This window comes from Erpetoichthys calabaricus, chromosome 2 (genome assembly GCF_900747795.2).
Source record: "Erpetoichthys calabaricus chromosome 2, fErpCal1.3, whole genome shotgun sequence".
NCBI classification, from domain to species: Eukaryota; Metazoa; Chordata; class Cladistia; order Polypteriformes; family Polypteridae; genus Erpetoichthys; species Erpetoichthys calabaricus.
The window spans coordinates 186,151,551-186,174,841 of record NC_041395.2 but is presented as its reverse complement, the minus strand read 5'-3'; the positions used below and the strand labels follow the sequence as shown (position 1 = coordinate 186,174,841).

At 37.3% G+C, this 23,291-nt stretch overlaps 1 protein-coding gene across 4 annotated transcripts in view; it reads right to left on the bottom strand.

The window, feature by feature from the left end:
- The window catches only part of LOC114646619 (AMP deaminase 3-like), a 131,213-nt gene that overhangs the window by 51,194 nt on the left and 56,728 nt on the right, over positions 1-23,291 (bottom strand). For all 4 annotated transcript variants that reach the window (XM_028794894.2, XM_028794893.2, XM_051922037.1 and 1 more), the window contains 3 exons: positions 17,058-17,280; positions 13,289-13,466; positions 1,163-1,328 (listed from right to left, as the gene is read on the bottom strand). In XM_028794894.2, coding sequence (XP_028650727.1) covers positions 1,163-1,328; positions 13,289-13,466; positions 17,058-17,280 — 567 coding nt within the window. The remainder of the gene's footprint in view (positions 1-1,162; positions 1,329-13,288; positions 13,467-17,057; positions 17,281-23,291) is intronic.

Below are 23,291 nucleotides of genomic sequence, written 5' to 3'. Positions count from 1 at the left end.
TTTCCCAACTATTTCCAATCTGGCAGAAGAAAAACAAATATTGCATGTAAAAAAAGTTTTAATCAAATATTTGAAAAAAACTTCTTTTGATTAACTATTTAAAAAAAATCTTTTGGTTAAATATTTGAAAAAATTACATGTAGGAAGAAATGAATATGCATTTATATTCCAGTACTCAATAACTCACTATTACTCTGTTTTTATATTTTCCTGTTGGTGAGAGAGTAAGGTAAACAAATGGGTTTACCTGAGTTTCTCCCATTTCTGCTTTTACTCTTACAGCTTGCTCTCTCTTAATGCTTAATCACACTTAATGAGTCTTCCAGTGATTTTCAATTGTAGACGTCATTTAGATACATTTTGCAAGCAGGGGACAGTCTTGTGAATGTCAGTCATGTAGCGTCTACTCTGACATCCCCAGCCACTCAGTCCAGCCAGTCGGCAATTTGCCAAACATTTTTATCTTTGTCTTAAGTCATAGAGGCAGGCACTATGAGTGCTTACAATACCTACACTTGCAGGAACAAGGGATAAGGAAACAGACAGACAAAAGACAGACTCATCTTTCTGATGTCTTTTGTTTGTCACACCACAACAGAATGAGAAAAGGAAGAAAAAAGGGTAGAGATTGCAGCTGAATTCTAAGTATAGCACCAGTATAGTCAGACAGCATATTATTGGCAGTCAGAATGTGGCAAGCTCGTGATACTTTGGAAACTGTGCTTGAAAGTCATCAAGGAGTTGTGTAATTTGTCATCCTCTGCTGTTTCTATTCGTGTAATATGATGATTTCAGGTGACAATATTAGTAACTGCATTTATTAGCTTTGAAATCCCCTCTAACCCAGAGGCCGTGTGATTTACTAAAATAGGAAATGTATCTGACAATATTAAGAAAACAGTAGACTTCTACTGACTAATTAAGTGTAAGTGGTCATTTGAGCAAAATAGGCAGAGTTATATTTTAAAGAAAATGAAAGTTAAAATGAGAGAGACAGAGATAAATGAGATACTGTAGAAAACAACATTACAAAAACAACTATGTGTCTGCACTTTCAATACACAATCTCCAAAATTAAAAATTTGATGCTACACTTTCTTTATCATTATATACCGAAGATGTAACAATAAACCCCCTTGCCTTACTGAATATGCTGCAATACCTGGAATAACTTCATCTTCAACATTCCATATTTCATTTTCAGCACTTCGTAGGAACTGAGCAGTAGTCCTTGGAAATCGGTGATAGGCAAATTTTGTGTACTTCTCACGAATAAGTAAGGATTTCAGAAGACCCTGTGCAGCATGCTCATAATCCTCTACTGTAATCTAAAAGGAAAAAGAAATAATCAAAAGCTATTAGACAACTGTGTAGAATTTAAACAGTTTATATCAATGTGCAGAGTATGTACAAGATAAATTAGAAATGTGAATAACAACTGTATAAATCCTGTTTACTACAAGACTACTGTCACATGCCTAAATTTCCTTCTCCCATTTAAGCTTCACATCACACACGTTAGATAAAGTACTCTCCCTACTACTCTAAACATGCAGTTAACTGTTTCAGATTATTAGTCAAGAATTCAAATTACAGTACTTGAAATCATTTTCAAGTTTCATTTTAAAAATAATTTTATTTAATATGATAATATTTATAGACCTGAACATCAGAAAGCACTTCAAAAAAGAATGCAAGATTACCGGTTTGCTTAAAAATGTTTTAAAATATAGACAATATGCTAGTAATCTGGAAATTGAAAAATAATAATAGTCAAGCGATAGTAAAAAAATGTTTACATATAAACAATACATCTTAGCTTATGATTTACAGTTGAATAAATAAAACCCACACATTTCTGTTCCCCATAAAGATGCCTCTGTCCATTTACATCCTGAATCTGCTTTATTTCCATATCATGGAAGTAGTGAAAAGTTAAGCAAAATGACACCTTTTATTGAAGAAGGGGCCTGAGTTGCCTCGAAAGCTTGCATATTGTAATCTTTTTAGTTAGCCAATAAAAGGTGTCATTTTGCTTGATTTTTCACTACATTCATAATGGCTAATACGGTACAACACCCTAGTACTACATATCATAAAAGAAAATTTATGGATTGACATTGATTTTCTAAGAGGATTATAAGTATTCTGTGTTTCTATGTTCGATCTTTCACTTATATTTATCAAAAATAAATGTATTTATTTATGGATTTATAGTGAAGATGATGACCACTATTGATGGAAGTGTGAAAGCATGTACATCATCAGTGCATGTACATTAATGATAACATTTACAACTTTATTGTCTTTTTTATCACCAAGATACAGAGGCATGAACTCAAATGACAGACTATTGTTTCTGATACAAATACAATTTCATACAGACTAAAGTTCCATCATATTGGTGTTATGTTTTGATTTAAAATACTGTCCTTTGAGCAGTAAACCTGTGATATAGTACATTTTAAGCTCTGGACAAGCAAGAAAACATTGAATCTTCTGTGCAACTGTATAAATAGCATGGACAAAACAGGACAGACTCACCTCTTCTCATTATGATAACAAGACAAATGTATTTTATGGGATTTTAGGGAAATGACACCACCAATTAGAGCTTAAAAGTGCAACAGCTGAACCTGTGCTATTAAGAATGATTTTTCAAATGGTTAAAATAGAGCCAAAGGGCAGCAAAAAGCATTGTGGAAATGATGACTGTGGACCTCTTAGTTCAGTTCCTTTCAGGATCGTTTCACAGTTCTGTGTGTTACAATCAATGTGGTAAAATGTAAATAAAACCAGCACAATAAGATCTTTGGCAATCAAAAACACAGGTCATATTGATCTTGTCCACTGTCAGGCATGGATGTTTGAGACAACATTTTCCTAATGGAAGTGAATTAATTACATTATTTCATTTTATTTCTGATTTTGTTGTGTTTAACACTAATTGAAGCATCCTGGCAACTCAGGGTATAATATGCTCTCAAAAAGTTCTGATGAGAAAAGAAGTAATTTAGCAATCAAAGTTAAAGTGAATGAGAGTTCTTGGTTTCAGATATGCTGCTGCAAATGCAGTGGAGACAGAAATGAAGGTAGGCCCTTTGTTGCAGTATGCTGAAATTATGGAAGCATCACACATCTTGAGAAATCCCAACCACTTAAAATATAAAAAACACTTTATGACAGAGAATTTGTTCTCTGCAGTTCAATTACAGAATACTTCTGTATTCTTCAAAGATCTTGTCAATGTGTTTGCATTATTTGATCAACTCTGTTATAAATGTGGATTTTTCTATTTACAAGTCAGACACTTTAATAAATGGAAGCTACCTAACTTTTTTTATTCTTCATCAATGTCCCAACTTGAAAATATTTAGCTAATAATGAGGACAATATCAGTAGCATTTCAAGACTTAATTAATGTTAACGGTATACACTGCTAGACGATTTTAGGCAGTGCTGGGAATAAGAACTCTATAACTGTCTCGGGAAAGGAGAGGAATTCATCTAATCATACCATATATTCTTAATCCATGTGTGCTAAATGCCCCGTAATTCATGTTGATACTGTGACATATATTTTTTAGGTTAAAATGATCTAATACTGTACATATCAAGGATTGGATGCTAATTAAGCACACTGCCATGTGGCTCCTGTCTCACTATATCAAATGTTTTAAGATTGTCTTTAATTAAGATCATTTTTGAGAAAAGATATTTACTTATCTATCAAATTGTATTGGATATACAATCATTCCTAATCCTTTTACTGCAGTGTTTATAGAGTAATATCAGACCAGATTAGACTATCTGACAAACTCTAATGTGATTTCCTATACTACACTGTTAGCATGTTCCAATTTTGCTTGATTGGGACTCTAATGCATTCTTCATAACTCAATGAGACAGAGATATTTTATATTACCTAAAGCTGGAAAAACAAAAAAAAATCTTTTTTGTCTGGAACTATGCAGTGCTTCTTTAGAAAGTACCAAGCGTTAAGTTACATTATTCTGAATTAAAACTCATCCTGCCAACATTTCTAGCTCCTGTTGGTCTAATCAGTATGAGAAAGTATAACACGATGGGACTCTTATTATTAAATGGTTCTCTGTATTGGTGTTGAGTGGGGCTCCAAGTGTGTTTAAGATAAGTCTATACTTTTTCTGTAATTTACTGGATCGATTATACTTATGTTTGTTAATCTTTTATACAGAAATGTGTGTTTGATTGTTGTATAATAATACTTTTATTTTAATGCATGTATTTAGATATAAAAAAAAATATTTTTAATAAGAAGACCCAGGGAAGCACTCTAGTCAGAGTCCAAGACTGTGTTTAAAGATGAACCTGACTGTTGTGTGCAGCCAATATAATTAATAATCAGGACATAACTATGAGTAATGCTATGAAAGGTTATACAGGTATATATTCTATTTTTAAATATTTACACATAGATGTACCTTAAATCAAATATACTCTGGCACAGCTGAAGAGCTAAAAAAAAAACAGCAACAGGAAGAAACTTGTTCATACTCCTAATATACCATTTATTCCGATGATTATTATGATACTCCCTCTGTCTCCATTGCTGCTTGTAAGTTAAAAAAGCATTTAAATACATGTTATAAGCTACTTTTCTCTGTTGTTCAAACATTTTGTGTTGTGCAGCCTGGCATTTTTTGGGTTAGGTCTATGCTAAAATGTACTAAAAAGTATTTTTAAAGGTTATAGGTATAAATACTGGACAAAACTGGACCAGAAATAACCAGCCTGGAACCTGTAACAAGAAAAACATGATGTAACTTATTTGAAGAAGATAGTTCAATTTTTTCAGAAGTAACCATTGTACATGAATCTCAGCATTCAGGGTGGGTATCTTGGAAACCGCTTGCTCTGAAATGTAGTCATCCACAAGCTCTACACTAAGTGAAAAACACATAATTTTCCAATAAAAAATTGTAATTTTAAGATGTGAAAATACATGTTTTAATTTCCCACAGACACATATACAGATACCATGCCAAAATGAACTTTTCTCAATGATTTGAACATCATGGAATCATAATCTGAAATTACTTCAATAGTGAATTTTTTGATCGAATCACCAAATTTCCTTTTACATTGAAGGAAAAAATACTGTTGGAGAATTCATCCAGACAAGACCTCCTTGACTATACTATTTCCCCTACATATCTTGCTTTTTCAATATTATTTAAAAGATTCACATTGAAACCATTTTTGGGGATCTAGAATACAATTACAATATCAGACCTCTATCCCTGATACTTTTAGTCAAATCCAGAGATCCTCACTAAGATGTGGCTTATCATTCAGCTGGGGCAGACATACACTGAAATTCATTTTTAAATGAATGTAAATAATTTGATTTTGAACATCTTTCTTAAATAATGCATACCTATGTATATTATACTCATCTCTGTCTTCATGATTTAGTCTGGTTTCAGCTATTATAGTAACTTCACGTGCATTTGTATAACATTGTAATTATGTGAGCTACACATAACTTCAGCTCACTTCATCTGTTCTTGATATTCCTAGCATCAAAACAATAATATGAAATTTAATACTTATTTTATTTTTTTAACTATGAGTTGCACTTTTCATTGTTTTCTATCCTTTCCTTTATGTAAAGTTATAAACCAGGCCTGTTCCAAACTATCCACCTCATCATTCCGTAATCCTTGACTAACCTACTTATATACCCCTCCACAATACATTTGTGCCCATTCAGCTCAAATGCAGATTGTCACTGTGTTACAGGTGCCATCCATTACAGAGGGGCCCCAATATCCTATACCAATCCTATAAACCTATGCCCCTCTATCCTATACCAAAATCTAAGCCATACAGTATGTTAAAACGTCATCTACAAGTTCAGGTTCAAAGTTTATTGTCATGTGCACAGTAAAGAAACATGTTTCCCTGTACAATGAAATTCTTTATTTTCTGTCCACACCAAATGCCAAAACCAACGTATAAAAATAAACATAAATAATAAGTAGCAAATAGATAATAAGTAACAGAGGCAAAATAAAGTATAAAAACAGAATAGAAGTATAAAGTGTAATTCTGCAGGTAGGTGTGGAATGGACAAGTCAAATATAGTTGTGTGAGGTAGATAGAATGAGGTGAACCATGGTTATAAACTCCAGTCAGTTATTTAGGAGTCTAATGGCCTTGGGAAAGAAAGAGTTCTTTAGCCTGGAAGTCTTGCATTTCATACTTCTATACATCCTGCCTCAGGGTAGAAGTGTGAACAGTTCGTGTTTGGGGTGGGTGGGGTCCCTGAGGATCGAGGCAAGTTCTCCTTTGGACTCTGCAGTTGTAGATGCTCTGCAGAGAGGGCAGTGGGGTCCTGGTGAACTTCTCAGCAGTCTTTACCACTCTCTGCAGGCGTTTGCGGTCCATAGCAGTAGTATTGCCGTACCACACGGTAATGCAGCTGGTCAAGATGCTCTCAACAATGCAGCTGTAAAAGTTGCAGAGGATCTTAGTCGACATACCAAACTTCCTCAGCCTCCTCAGAAAGTACAGCCGCTGTTGAGCCCTCTTGACCAGCTGTGTGGTGTTAAGTGTCCAGTTGAGGTCCTCACAGGTCCTCCTGAGGTATTTAATGCTGCTCACCCTCTCCACTTCAAGCCCTCGGATGAACAGTGGCTGGTGAGGTCTCCTCTCCTTCCTCATGTCCACTATCATCTCCTTCATCTTGTCAGTGTTGAGGGTGAGGTTGCTGTCCTCACGCCATGACGCCAGACTCTCCACCTCCCTCCTGTAGGCCGCCTCATCCCCACCAGTGATGCGCCCTATCATTGTGGTGTCGTCTGCGAACTTTAGGATGATGTTATCTTTGTGGGAGGCGACACAGTCATGGGGGAACAGGGTGTAGAGGATGGGGGTGAGGATGCATCCCTCTGGGGTGCCTGTGTTTGTGATAATGGTGGCTGAAATCCTATTACTAATCCTGACAGACTGGGGCCTGCCAGTCAGAAAGTCTAGGAGCCAGTTACAGAGGGTGGGGTGCAGGCCAAGTGCAGATAGTTTATGGGTGAGTTTATGGGGGATAACCGTGTTAAAGGCGGAGCTGTAGTCAACAAAGAGCATCCTGATGTAGGAGTCTTTGTTCTCCAGATGGGAGAGGGAATAATGTAGTGTGGCCACGATGGCATCTGAGGTGGACCTGTTGGGCTGGTAGGCATACTGCAGGGGGTCCAAAGTGTCTGGTATGCTACTCTGGATATGGGCCAGCACCACTCTCTCAAAACACTTCATGATGATTGGAGTGAGTGATACCGGCCTGTAATCATTCAGGCTTGTGGGTGGGCTTTTTTTTTAGCAAGTGGGATGATGATAGTCTTAAAGCAGGATGGAACGATGCTCTGACTGAGGGAAAGGTTGAAGATGGAGGAGAGAACATCAGCCAGTTCGTTGGCACATGCTCTGAGAGCCCCCCAACGGATGTTGTCTGGTCCAGCTGCCTTACGGGGGTTGATCTTTCTTAATGCTCTGTGTACCTGACCTGAGGAGATTATTAGGGGAGGGGAGGGGGGGGGGGGGTTGGGTGGTACAGGTGTGTGTGTGCCTCTGTGCTGTTACTGGATGTCTCAAAGCGGGTGTAGAAAGCGTTAAGATCATCCGGCAGACTGTCTGTGGAGCTGATTGTGCTGGTGGTGGTCCTGTAGTCTGTAATGTGCTGTAGGCCCTGCCACATACTTCCAGTGTGAGCAGCAGAATAGAAGCCCTCCAGCTTCTCTCTGTACTGCCTCTTGGCTGCTGTGATGGCTTTTCTTAGTCCGTACTTCGCAGCTTTGTACTCCATCTCAGTGCCTGATCTAAATGCAAGAGAGCGGGCACGCAGCATGTGGCGTACCTGACTGTTTATCCAGGGGTTCTGGTTGGGGAACTTCCTGACTGGTGTTGTGGGCACAATGTTGTCAATACAGGTGCTAATATACCCAGTCACATATTCTGTATCTCCTCAGTTCTGTTCTGCATGGTCCTGAAACTGTATCGATAATTCCAACTTTAGGGATGATGTCCCTGTACAGTGTGCACCTTCTAACTTTAACTTAATTCCAACCTTGACTTTCCTATCTATACCTCCCTGTTCTGGAGTCTCATTCTACACCATTTTATTGATGCACAGTTACTCTATAGGACACCTGGGCAAGATATGTCAGTTCTGTACTATAACACAGGCTAGCTACCTCCTTGACAAGTTCAGCAACCCTGAGAGTTCAAGGTGTTGGGATATCTGGCATCTCCCTTATATGTGGCATACTGAACACATACTAGAAGCGGGCCTCATTGAGGCAAGCCTCCAAAGAGTCCAACATCAAACAGGACTCAAACAGATACCTTCACATGCTTTATTTCTGCTGCCCTTCTTTCACTTTGAGCCTACTACTACTTGTGTCTTTATATAGTACTAAACTTCCACTTATTCCTGTCTGGTTCTCCAGGTGACTTTTTTCCTTGATTGTAGCCCATTATTATCCTATTTAACACTCCCTCTTTAATGTGCTCTTTATCCTTGCTTTATTACTAGCATGAATGCTGGCCAGCTAGTGTTTCGTGTAATAGACTTAAAGAAGGATTAATTTTCAACCGTTTAATTCCTTCCCTTAGGACAGCTCACTTACTTACTGTATTTAGTGTTAACGGCAATGACACAGTTAAATATTTACTTACAATCCAAATGCCATTGCTTCTGCTTAATTCAGCTTGGACTTTTCCCGTCCTGTGCTACACCAGCCCCTCCTCAGTCCCCATCTTGGCAAATTTGAAAATATGCAGATGAAAAAATGGCAAAAAAAACCTTCTAAAGCTGTAAAACATACTTCACAACCCCTTAGCTTTAGGATTTAGATTTAGGAACAGATGTCATAATTTCTTTAATTCTGAAGAAATTACATAGAAACACACAACTCTCATTTCATCATTCAGTCCAAAAGAATGACATTAGCATTATTTCCACAGACTTATAATCCCTGCATATATACATTTGTGCATGTTAAATATTAACTAAATTTCCTGAAAAAATTATTAACATGTAGATTTATTATTAAGTTGTCAGAATTATATAATTTTTAATAGATGTATGGATGAGTGCAACAAAGGATTGCTGCACTGCTGCCTTGCAGAAAGGAGACCAGGGTTTGTGTCCTGGGTCCTCCCTGTGTGGAATTTGCATGGTCCCCTCATGACTGTATGGGCTCCTCCCACAGTCCAAATACATGCAGGTTTGGTGGATCGACAATACTAAATTGGCCATAGTGTGTGTGTGTGTGTGTGCGTGTGTGTGCGTGTGTGTGTATGTGTGTGTGTATCTTGTGATGGACTGACGCCCTGTCCAGAGTTTGTTCCTGCCTTGTGTCCTGTGTTGGCTCCAGCACCTGTTCAGGACAAAGCGGGTTAGAAAAAGACTAACTGGCTGACTGAATTATCTGTAATTATACATTGACGAAAAAGAAGGCAAAGGCAAAAAAGAAAATGGCAAATTACAAAAAAAAAATCAATGGAATATTTGCGCAGTGGTTGAGGAAAAACTATATCGTGTAAGTATATATATGCTATAAGTTGCGTATATCAATGGGGATGTTTCAATTCACACAAGCACGGGAGTTTAAAAAAATAAGTGACAGAAGGGAAACTTTTTATGTATAAAATGAGGTAATTCTTACTGGAAAATTACAAACAGAAGACCAAATATATTTACACAAAATAAGAAATAAGAAAAATAAAAAATATTCTGGGAGTGGATGCAGAGAAGGTGCACTCCTACAAGTACTTGGAGTTTACATCAATGACAGGTTGGGGTGGTTTCATAACACAGAGGAACTATTTAAGAAAGGGCAGAGCTGGCTCTTTTTTCATGGGAGACTGTGTTCCTTTAATGTGGGCATTGACATCCTTCATATTTTCTACAACTCTGTGTGATTTTCTATGTTGTTGTTGTGCTGAGCTGGTAACATCACTTCAAGAGAGGCCCACCAAATCAACAAGATAATTAAAATGGCAGGCTCAGTTAAGGGCTGCACTCTGGACCCCGTGAAGGAGAGAATTAAAATAAAATTGAGAGACATTATGAACAATTCTGCACATCCTCTCTCTGAGTACTTTCAGCCAACAAATTATTCAACAGAAGTGTGTCAAAAAATGCTACTGAGGCTCCTTTTTACCAACAGTAATGACTAGTATAATGTCTCACTCCGACTGTAACTTTTTAATTTTCTTCCAGTTTAATCTTTCTGGTGTGTGTTCAGACAACAGTGTGTGTGTATATCTATCTATATTAACCCTATTATTATCTGCTACTTTTCTGTGGAAAGCTGACCATGAATTGTCAACAGTCTACGGAGAGCCATCCCTAGTAAACCAGGAAATAACCCATTCTTCTATCTATTATTAATTGATCAAGCTGCTCAAATCTCCACAGAGAACCCTTACTCTTTGATCCAAAGTTAATCAAGTGTACCACTCAAAACTCTACAGAGAACCCTCTGGTCTACAAAGAGATTCTAAAAATGATCCGCTTGTCAATAAGGTAGAAAACCATTATAACTTAAATGATGTTAAAATTACAAAACTCAAGCAAGGAAAACAAAAGGATATCTAGATGCGAATGAAGTCCCTGATGCATGAATATTTCATTTTACCCTATAATTTACTAGGGTGACTATATGTCCCGGTGACAGAGAGAGTCCCAATTTCAGGCTATGCATCCCAATAAATAAATGGAAAATATCAAAATACCCTGGTTTTAACGGACTGTCCATCTAATGAAGTCTTTCAGAGCTGCAAGCATTGCTTTGCTGAAACAAACATTGTGACAATATATTTACAACAGTGAGCACGAAACTCCAAGATGGAACTGCCCTTGATTAACAGTTTGTGTTACATTTAAACAGAATCACAGTGAGGATCAAGAAGCAGACAAAAACAAAGCACTGTCATTTATTTATTTATACTACAAGCACTGTGTGGAATAATATTTGTTCATTTGTGAAAAGTGTTTTTTTTTCTCATTCCCAGATCCCCACTAATGATGATGAACTAAAGCAGACATTAAGCAAACGAGGATTGGCTTTATACATAGACACACATATTACACAAGGGTCCTGGTCTGGGACTTTAAAAATCTGGTCACACTATTATTTACCATCAGAGTGCCACATTCACCTGATATCCATAATGGTCACTCACTGTAATAAACTCTCTCTTTCACTTCTGTTATTCCCTAACATTTCTCATAATTGCAAGTCCCATCTCATGAAAATTATTACAGCTTGACAGCTCAAGCAGGGGATGAAATAATTAGAAAAGTTTTTATTTAATTATTTAGGTTATGTTAATTTACACTTGTAAATTGTCACTGTATATGAATAAGGAGTGTGTTTGTGTGTGTTAATGTTCATGTGTGAGTGACAGTGGTGTCTGTAATGGACTACAGTTCTGCCCAGGCCTGTTTTCAGCCTTTGTCCCAGTCCCTCTGTCTCTCATAACTCTGAAATGGGCTGAAGATTTCAGAATCTGTCTACTAAATTCAGTCTATTGAGGTCTACAGTGCCTGTACAGCTGTCAAATGCAACTGAATGTTACAGCGTGCATACATTTTCTAACATTTTTTTCTCCTTTGCCAATGTATGCCACTTGAGTCAGGTATTGCAAACTTTATGACATTGTACTCACAGATATATGACTTTTCATTTAGAGAATATACATCAAAAAAATTCCATGCAATTGAAACTGATGACTGGTAACATGACATAAAACTTTTTCGAAAATATTGTGTTTTATCTGAGCACGTTAAATCAAAAACTAAAAGGAGGTGAAAATGTAATGAGAGATCAGGCAGAGTGTGATGGTGTGGCTCGGGAACCCAAAGAATGAGCCAGGAGATGAGGACACAACACACAAACATAGCAAGGGGTAGGTGTAAAAGTGTCTTGGTGCTTTTATTAAAGCAGTCAAAGCAAACAGTGTCCAAAAACAGTGCAGTGCTGCAACAGTCAATAAATAAATAATCCATAAAATAGGGTGAAGGTTAAAATCCGATAAATATTGATTAAAATCAAAGATTAAAACCAGAGACAGTCCATGAAAAAAATGAGCCCCAATGCTTCTTTCTCAAATCTGGCGTCTCCTCCCCTTGTCTGGACCTTGCAGAAGGAGGAAATGCCCATCGACAGGTGCAATCAATCTTCATATCCCAGCTCAGGTCCCATTTGCCTGGCCTTCGACAATCCTGGAGCGCCACACTGCTCCGCATACATCTGCTGCCACCAGTCCCTCAGCATCTGCTGGAACACCGCGTATCAGGCTGCTCTTACTCCGAGGCAAACACTTTTCAGTGCCGGCTCTCCCTTACATGCTTCCGTGGTCGTAGTATCTCAATCGCATACTGCAGAAAGCCAATCAAGCAATTGAGACAGACCACATCTTGACATGCAGGTGTGTCTCGCCCCAGTGTTTCACCAACCTCCTGCAGCTGCGTGAGCACACACACCCACAGAGAAGTCAAGCCAGGCAATTACTTATTTATTTATTTAAAACAGGCTACTAAAATGTTAAACCGGACACCCACTATACTACAAAGAGCTGGTTTCTGAATTTAAGTTCAAATTGAATTTGCATATGATAAGATTTGACCTGTATGCTGATTTTCTTGAAAAAAGTATGACATTAATAAAAGAACTGGTCAAAAAGTTTAGTAGTGATTTTATGACTTAATTAATTTCTCCCCATATTTTTCAATTTTAGGAGAAAAAGGAGCAAAAAACTCATCAGTCTTCTGGTATTGAATAAAAAGAAGAAATTTAAGGCAGGTATGTACAAAATGCAAAGTGACACAGGCACTCCTAAAAAGTATGATAAAACAATTAAATTTCTACAATGTGGAAAAACACTTTTGAAAAAAATATGTCATCTTCTAAAATGGTGTTCAGCATATTTATATTCATGTTTGCTTTAGTTGATTAAGTTAAAATCAAAATGCTGATCTCAGCCTATACTCATAGATATTAGCTTTGAGTATGAATTTTGGAGTGCTTTGAGTTCCAGCACTGAAGTAAATTTTCAGATACTGGTTAACTGAAAAGACTGCAAGAGGTTCACACTGAAACTGGACATTTGGATTGGCTCTTTTTTACTGTGAATCTGTGTATTATGGAGATGTTACATAGAAGAAGACCCATGAATCATAAATACTGCATAAACTTTTACAGTTTGCATCACAACTTAAACAAATAAAAAATAATTTGCTTACACCAGCACAGTAATCACCACTGATCGCGACTCTCTGAAATTCTGGAACACTGTCTTTAAGGGACAAGGTAGGCGACTCAGGAGAAATAATAGGAGAGATCACAGAATTCACCCAATCCTGGTTAATTGGAGTCTGCAAGGACATAGACTGGGAACGAATGAGCTTGAAACTCTTTTTTCTGAAAGAGAATAAAATTGTACAGAATAAGTACCCAAAGTGCAGACTATAACTATAGAGAAGTCAAAATTTTATACACCATACGTAGTTGGATAATTTAAAGATAAATCATCAATGAAAGCTACAAATTATGAACATAATACAGACAACAATGTTTTGCGTTCATGTAATACAACAAATCTTTAAATTTTCTGTATGTAATGGTCCAAATATAACAATATATACAGTTAAATATCTGTGTCTTTGTTCATTTTCTGAAAATGTTTTTCCATCCAAGGGTTGCAGGGAAGCAGAGCTTATCTCTACAGGACTGAATAGAAGACAGACAAAGCAAAACTGAATGGGGCTTTAGACAAATGGGAGGCACAGTGGTTCCATACATAGTTGTAAGTTTGAATCTGGGCCTGGGCACTATCATTGTAGAGTTTGCATGCTCTCCCTGTGTTGGGATTTCTCCAGGTGCTCTGGTTTTCATCACACATTACATAGATGTGCAGGTTAGTTTTATTGGTAGATCTAAATTGGCTTCATACAAGAAAGTGTGAATGTGGTACTGCATTATCTTTTGATTGTTACCTGTATGATCTGGTAACTACAGGATCTGGCCCTGCAACCCTGAACTAGTATAAGTTCCAGGAATCAGAAATTCCCAGTCTATTTATAATTAGTAATTAACTTGTACATTTTTAGATGTGAAACAATCCAGAGTATCCTGAGAAAAACAATATGATGCTCTGGGGAAATCATGTAAAACATAGTGATTGGGCAATGATTCAAAATGATTCTATGAGACAGAAACACTAAATTTCATATCACAATGTTTCCCATCTTCACTCTCTACAGTGGTTTAAGTGTTATGTTAATTTAGGTTTTAGTTTTGTTATTACTGTTGACAAAGTGCTGTTATTATTTACATTGCAATTCAAGTTTATTGTCTCAGGAGGGAAATTTTGTTTTTTCAGCAGGATTTCTACAGAGACCAAGACATCACATTACAAAAAAAATGGCAAACAAAAACCCAGCCATCAAACTTAACTTTGAAAAAATAAAACATTGTAACATGCCACATCAACCCCAGGGTCCACCACATAATGGGGTAAGAAAGGTCAAAGTTACTCCTTTTCACAAGACCAAGTCAAGTTGGGGAGCATACTTTGGTACAGTGTGTTGCCTCACCTACTACACGATGAAACAACTCGGGATCCTGGTTGGCAACCCCCCAGGCAGACATGCAGTCCAGTCCCACCCTCCGGAAATGACCCTCTATCTGCCGCAGCCAGGTGTTACATGGGTGACCCCTGGTCCAGCCACTCGTATCCCCAACAATGAGGATCTTATGAGCTGGATCACCCTCAGGGAAATGCGTCACATGGCCGTACTGCCGTAACTGACGCTTCCTCACAATGCAGGTAATGTGCCTCATTCGGGACTCCATGAGCAACCGCTCATTCAGCACAAAGTCAAACCAACGGTACTCTAGGCTTTTCTGGAGAGACACAGTACCAAAGGAGTCCAGTCTTCATCTCAGGTCACTGGATAGCGTCCATGTCTCACAAACATATAGCAAGACAGGAAGCACCAGGATCCTAAAGACTCGGACCTTCGTCCTTTTGCATAGATATGCAGATTTGGAGCGCAACACTCCCCTTTCCAACAACCTCATGACCCCCCCATGCTCTCCCAATCCGTCTACTGACTTCATAGGAAGAGTCACCAGAGACATGAATGTCACTGCCAAGGTAAGTAAACCTCTCAACAAGATCAACACTCTGTCCTTAAACAGACACACTGCTGATGGCTGTGCCCAAGAGGTCATTAAAGGCCTGGATCTTGGTTTTTATCCAGGACACTCGTAAGCCCAGACACTCAGTCTCCTCACTCAGTCTCTCAAGTGCTCCAATCAGAGCTTCCATCAACTCCGCGAAGATCACAGCATCGTCAGCAAAGTCAAGATTGAGGTCAAGAGCATTGAACAGAATAGCAGCAAGAAATATTATTCACAAAATCCTTTTCACAAAGCTTAAAAAAAAAAAATGAAGATTGGTATTACAGGCATGTAAAGTATCATTTTATGCTATTTCAGTGTTCTTGCTCACAAATATGTGATCTTTACTAGTGGTCTTAGCTCTCTAAAATGATGTTTCTCAAAGTGTGGACTGTGATACATGACAAATGGAGTAGCCACAAAATAACTTATAAAATTTGGTAAGAAATTCATAAATATCACATATACTTAGTGTACCAACAGTCTGGTCATTCTCTTCTTCTTTATTCGCTGATTCAATTATTATAAACAATCATCACAAGACATCCAATTAGAATCTAAAAAATAACGTTCTTTACTAAACAAACCAAAGAAACGCTAAACAACATACAAACATTCCAGACAGTGCGGCCACATGTGCATGTAGCGGCATCATCATCACCCTCAAATACCATTTTCTAACAGCCAATCAAAACTGGACTAGCTGTCACCCTGGGCCGCTCTGCCCTGCAGCCCGGAGTCTCCATCCTACAGCTACAAGTTGATGGAGCTGACTCCAATGGGCTCCAAAAGAGTCTGCCCTTTAACACTGTGGTTAAGATTAGGGTTGTGGAATAGTTATCTGACTTAAATAATGCCAAGTACTATTAAGTAAGTTACCTCCTCCTACTGGGAGCTCCATGGTTGAGGCTCTGGGCTGCTGAGATACCAGACTCTGTGTGTCAGCTTTTAAAGGGGAATACAGTAATCTAGAAGACTGACCTTTTTAACACATGCTGAGACCTCTTGCACCAAGCATGAGCATCAGCACACAGGCTTACATTTGTGCCAGTCACTCATGTAATGTTCTGGGACAATAAAAATCATGAGGAACTCTCGCTTCACTTATTTTGTATGTACTACTGTCAAACACATGAGTCTCAATCACTCATTACTCTGCTTTAGTGAGTTGCACTGCTAGTTAGCTAGTTTGGGAAAAAAAGAAAACTTTTCAAGTTGCAGATATATTCTTGGGTCAAGTGTTTATATCATCAAGTGAAAATAAGCCTGCTTCATCTCAAAAAGGAAAATATGACGATTAGTTCAGCTTTGTGAGTCCTCATTCTCAGCAACGGCTGCTATCAAGACAAAGTACAGCGCATGTTTACTTGAGGAGGATAATATCAGAGGAGGGCTATCACTGTTCACTCTCAGAATTGAGAAACCATGTGGTCCGAAACAAGTGCACCCATCTCACTAATTTACCAGGTGTGTGATCTTTGATAGTATATGCCAAAATGTGGTGTAATGCAGTTCTAAATCTAAAAAATCTGAAAAAGTGCTTTATTTTCAAAAGTTCTACACATTTTGTAATAAACGATTTGTTTGGTATTCCCAGTGAGAGTTCCAGTGTGGAGGGTCTGAGCTGCAATTTTTGTGTGGGTCTATAATTTTTTCTTCCACTTCTAAGGGGTGAAGCTCATTTCTTCTATCATTTAATAAATGTGTTAATACTTTTCATTATACAATATAGTTTCCCATTTAATTGTGAACTTTATTGTGTGAATCAATAACAAAGTATTCAATTTAATATTAAGATAACAATCTAAGAATTTTAGCAGAACTCACCTTTTTGAAGATTCTTCAGACTTCTGCTCTGCTAATTCTTTCTGTAGCTCCCTCTGCTTGGCTTCAATTTGTCCAATGGGACAGTCTTCTGCCACCGAGTATAAGGACATAACATTCTTGGTGTCCTCTTCTCGCAAAGCTGTCGCAAATACTTTTTCTGCCAGAAGCCGCACATTTTCATCCACCTCAACTAGAGAGATCTTAGGAAATTGCCTAGGCATGTCTGTAGGACAAATACATCAAAAAAGCATTCTTAGCTTACTTATGGGTAAAACTGAAAAAATACATACCTCATTATATGGGCATTTTCAAAACCTCATCATACAGTTGTTTGTTTAGTCCTAGGCCAATTAGACAAATTTGTGAAAAACACAATTCCATCCCTTACAATGAAGCCGAGACCTCTGTATGTATTTATCCTTTACTGCTTAAAAACCTACAGACTCTGTCAAAATTAAAATAGCCATGTCAAAACAGAACTGCATATAAAACAGCATGTCTAAAATATGTACAGTTTCTACAATTACTGTATACGGGATATTCTGTGCAGCTTCATCAATTCATGGGGAGTTTTAGATGAATATATAAGCACATTTAGATATTTTTGAATTCTCTTCTTTAATTTAGTCAAGTGCTTAACTTCACATTTAGTTTGTTGATCTATTGCCTGACATTTTTTGACATTCTGGATACTTTTGCTTGTTTTTTATCTTCTGCGTGATTTTTAATTTTTTTTTTCAGATTGTAAAAATATTTGATCTTTAACCTTTAAGAAAGGTTTGATTATGACCTCTCAGTTAGCTCCTGTTCTACCTCATTCAAACCGCCACTGTTGGGGTACGAGCACAAAAAATCTTTCTGCTCTTCACTGTTGCTGTTTCAGTCCTGCTAAGACCTTTTAAGGTCATGCAAAGTAGATGACTGCCTCTCAATGGAGTTTAACATGTTTACATTGTAGCTGAATATTATCTTTCTGTGTAAATTTTACTTGTAATTGATAGGTAGTTTATTTTTTATTCCTAAACCACTTTTTATTCCATTGTTTTTATTTGCTTAAGTTATGGCAAATCATCTTTACGGAGACAGCAACATCAGATAAAAGTATTACATTTTCAGAAATTTTCAAAACTCACCTGTCTCTTAGCTAGATGATCTAGGAAAAGCAATAAACAATAAAACCCTTTCTTATTAATGACACTCCAGTTATAGGTATTATGATCTATTGAGAATTAAAAGTCACTCAAATTCTCAGAGCCCTGACAACATGCAATAACAAGGCTGACAGGCATACCAACATGTCAGCCCTTAAAAGGAAAACTTCAGCATTCAACAGTATGCCGGCTGATGTAAGGGCTGTGTCATAGAGCCAAACCGGGAAGAGTGTTCTTGATGCCTTGTGACACTAAGCTACTTTGAATGCAGAAACAAGATTATGCAGCAGCAAATATCAGTACCTCTCTGGGCTGCTCATACATTTTACTTTTTACCAAACCTTAAGAAAACTCACAGACCTTATATTAATTAAGAAAGACATACAAAGCAGTTTAAAACTATGGTAGAAATTAATATATGAGCCTAAAAGGAATATGATCCCTTGATGGATTGCACCCTCTCACAAGTCAGACTATATTTTTAAATGTCCATGATGAGCCATTAGGAGAAGCAGTGCTAATCAAGAGATCCTTGGTCAGGTCTGCATGCTGCCCAAATATTATACAAGGCATAAATATGTTAAATGGTTTGTGATTTGCTGTTTATTTCAAACATCTGACCAATTACACACAGCACCACTTAAACCTCAGTTACTGTAAATCTTTTGCCACACATTGTAGTTATCTGTGTTTTCATAAAATGAACAGAATGCCAAAACCACTACATAGTAACAGTCAAGTGTATGTTCAGTAGTGCATAATGTCAGTGGTGTCCCATTTTAGTATTATTATTCTTTAAAGGCTTACAGGTTCATTATTGGCATTTGTACAGAGTAAAGTGAAGTTCTTACTTGCACGAAGATAAGTCACAATCTAATCGGTTTCTTGATTCATTAGAGATACCACAGCTAGATACTCATATGCCTGGATAAACCTCTGATACTTTCAGAATTACTAGATGCTATAAACTCATTTCAAAGTGGGAAAGCATCCGGCCCTAATGGCTACCCAGTAGAATTTTATAAAAAATTCTCAAATAAATTAGCTCCACTATTATTAATAATGTATTATTGTGAAATTTCCCTCTACTCACCCTTTACCTAGGGGTAAGTGTACTCATCAGGTTCGTTACCAGGTTGGTCTACTGTCGCACCTTAACTCTTTCAGGGCTGAATATTGTTTCCAAAAAACGGTTTCTGAAAAGCAATGCTTTCACACAGAAATCAACATAAAACGTCTGTTGCTGCATGCTGCAGCTGCCAGTTTCACAAGAATGGGTGGCAGGCTTGCTGCCAGGCTGTCTTCATGAGGCTGGGGCGGCAGCAGCAGCGGTCACGGTCACAGTGCATTGTGATCTGGGTTCTACCTGTTATCATTGTTAAGTGGCAGTCCTCCTTGCAAACACTGCCATAGGTGTTTCAGCACCACGATTAGCATTCGCTTTGATATCTCGCCATTATGTCAGTGCCATTTTTGCTCTTGTTTGCACCTTACTACTCACACGAGTGCAGGAAACCTCGATCAAACCAATGAAGCTAACTTTCCTTCTAACAACGAGTGTCCAACTAAAACATAACGGTTGGTACTTGTCACACTTTACAGTTGATTACCATTGTCAACTCCTCCTTTTGACAAAAGTCAAAATCAGCCCTGAAAGAGTTAAGATTAACACACGCATACATAGATATACGCATACACATAGAAACTCAACAGTGTCCTATGAATGACACACACACAGCTAGTTAATCTCTAGCACTCTAAACCAAACAAATGCCTTATGAATAACACAACTTGTCACTCCCTCAGCAATTCAAGAGACTTACATACGCACAGACCCTAACCACAGCAATGCCCCATAAATGACACACACACACAGCTGGTTAATCTCTAGAACTTTAAACCACACAAGTGCCTTAGATATAACACAGCCAGTCACTCTTCTGGCACTTCAAGAAACTTACTTATTGTCGGCACAAACAACATACAATGTTTAAAATATGTCTCAGACCTAAATATTACTTTGGACTCTAGAAATACATTTAAACATACAAAGGCTCAAAATCCTTGGCTATAGGCCATTTATCAACCAAGAATGCCTTACTTTACATACTGTTCCCTACTATTGGGTGGAGCTCTCACCTTAATAAACCTCGCAGCACAGAGCATATGGCAAACCTCTGGCTGCACCAGGTGTTCAAAGAAATCTTCCTTATTACTGTCAATATGATGAATGAATTTCCAAGCAATACAATTTCTAATATTTTAATAATATCCTGTCACAAGCTGTAATTTCCAGTCCCATGGCATCTCTTTCTGGTCACAGATTGTAAAGTAATCAGGTACAGCTTGAACCATAGCATGTCTTCCTTTTCCAAGATGTAAACCAATTTAGTCCTGGTGCCTTTTCCTTCACAGGTGATAAAATCATCAATACCCCTTGAGGTGTCTCCTCAATTCCTGCTCAGTTCAAACTGATGGTACTGATATTGGTACAATTCAGGAAAACAGATTTCATTTGATGTTAACTGTCCATGCTAAGTGACCTGTATTATAAGTTCATCTGTTGTTTTGTCTTGAACAAAAAATAATGAAAATATGGACCAAAATTTACAGATTTTGTATCCCACAACAAATGTTTATAGAAATAAAGACAAAAAAAATCCACAAGTATTAATGACCATTTTTCCTAAGAAGAACAAGGACCTACTACAATATGCATCATACTGACCAATCTCTCTTCTGAATAACGATGTTAAGATACTCTCCAAAGTTCTAGCAAGAAGGACTGAGAAAATATCTCCTTCTTTAATATCACAAGACCAAACAGGATTTAATAAAGGCAAACGCTAAACTTCTAACCTTCACATTTTTTAATATAATAATATAATATATTCACCCATTATATCTAATGCCCCAGAGATTCTATTATCATAGAATCATATCAGATGCAGAAAATACATTTGATATGATTGAATGGGACTATCTATTCACCACATTGCACAAATTTGGGTTTGGCCCAAACACATGTGCATGGATCAAACTACTTTATACTAGTCCAGAAGCCTCAGTTCGTATTAACATTATTTCAGATAACTTCAAACTAGAACGTGGTACTCGATAAGGATGCCCCGTATCACCTTTGCTCTTTGCAATCACCATTGAACCACTGGCTGTATACTTTCAAAACACATCAGAGATAAAGGGAATTTTCAGAGAAGGACTTGAACAGAAAATATCACTATATGCAGATGATATGGTACTGTATATATTGGACCCACAAATTTATATGCCAGCAGTCCTAAAAGCATTAGCAGGTTTTCCAAAGATATCTGGACTTAAAATCAATTTGAATAAAAGCATGCTTTTACCAGTGAATTCTGTAGCCCATAATATCTGACTAGATTCCTTCCCACCTATCTTACCAGATCAGTTTAAATACCTAGGGGTAAGTATTACAAGTAAATATAAATCTCTTTCTCAACAAAATTTTGCTGCCTGCATTTAAAAAATTAAACAAGGCGTGACTAGATGGTCTACCCTCCATCTTACATTAGCAGGGAGAATCAACATTGTTAAGAAGGCCATCCTTCATAAGTTGCTCTTCCTATTATAAAGCATCCCCATATGCCTTAACAAATAATTTTTTTAAGAAAGTAGACTCAGTCATCAACTTAATTTATTTGGAATTCAAAACATCCATGCAAAGGGCAACTCTATAACAATCTAAAGCAGAATATGGAACCAATGTAGGAAGAACTTTAAGACGGAAAAGCTCTTATCTGTTGTCACCTCTACATAGCAACAAACTTTTTCCACCCCCTCAAACATATACACTAGTTAATGTCTGGAAAATGTCTAGGATTAAAACACTCAGAGACTTGAACATAGATAATGTCTTTCCATCCTACGAACAGTTACACTTTAAATACAACTTTCAAGCTAGATGCTTTGCTAAACAGAACCTGCCTAGTTTTCCTCACCTTCCACAGTGTTCTGTTCCAGAAGAATTATTGATCAGTCTTAAACTCAGATAACATTTCTAGAATTTATAGAAATATTTTAAAGTTTCTTCCTTTCAAAGACCCCAGAGTATATTGGGGAAAGGATCAGTCACTCAATATTTCATAAAAGGAGTGGAAGGGAGCCATGCACAGAATACACTCGAGCTTCATATGTGCAAAACATTCAATTTAAAATCTTTTATCAAGCACATTTATCTTGTTTAAAATTGTCCAAAAGGTTTCCAGGGCAAGATTCAACCTGTGACCATTGCAATCTAGCTCCAGCCTCACTGGGCTACATGTTCTGGGCGTGCACCAAATTAACATTTTGGACAAAAATTTTTGCATTCCTGTCAGACAGCTTTGGTATCACAATACCTCCTAACCCATTAACAGCTGTGCTTGGTGTACTCCCAAATGGGCTTAAAGTGGAGAAGGACAGACAAACTGTAATTGCCTTTACTACACTACTAGCACGTAGACTTATCTTGCTCAACTGGAAGAATCCCACCTCACCACTCTTAAGTCAGTGGGTAACCGATTTGAAATTTGAAAAAATCAAATCCTCACTTATAGGATCTGTTCAAAACTTTCAAATATGGCAGTTTAAAATATGGTAGGATCTATTCAATAGCATTTTAGAATAAGCTTAAATTTTGGAAAAAAGGATAACCTTCTTTTCTTGCTTCTTTTATAGAGTAGTTTCTGTTACTGGTTCCTCTCTCTTTCACTTGGGTGGGGGTTGAATTTTATTTTGTTTTGATTTGTTAAATTTTGACTTAACTGTATGGAATGTTATCTGTTTCTAATTAAAATCAATAAAATATAAAAACAGGATCATTGGAGCCACATGGAAGGACCAAAGAAAGATAAGTCAGATCAGTGGGTGAGGGAGAGACATGACGTTTCACAGTGCATTACACTACCAGCATCAGTGATGATAAAGTGTTAGCCAAGTAATGCCATAAAAAAATCACACAAAACGATTATCACCATATTATGATACATTTGATACCAAAAACAGAAATGTAAATGAATAGTCATAAATTTCCATTTTGATCAAATGAAAGAATGCTAAATCA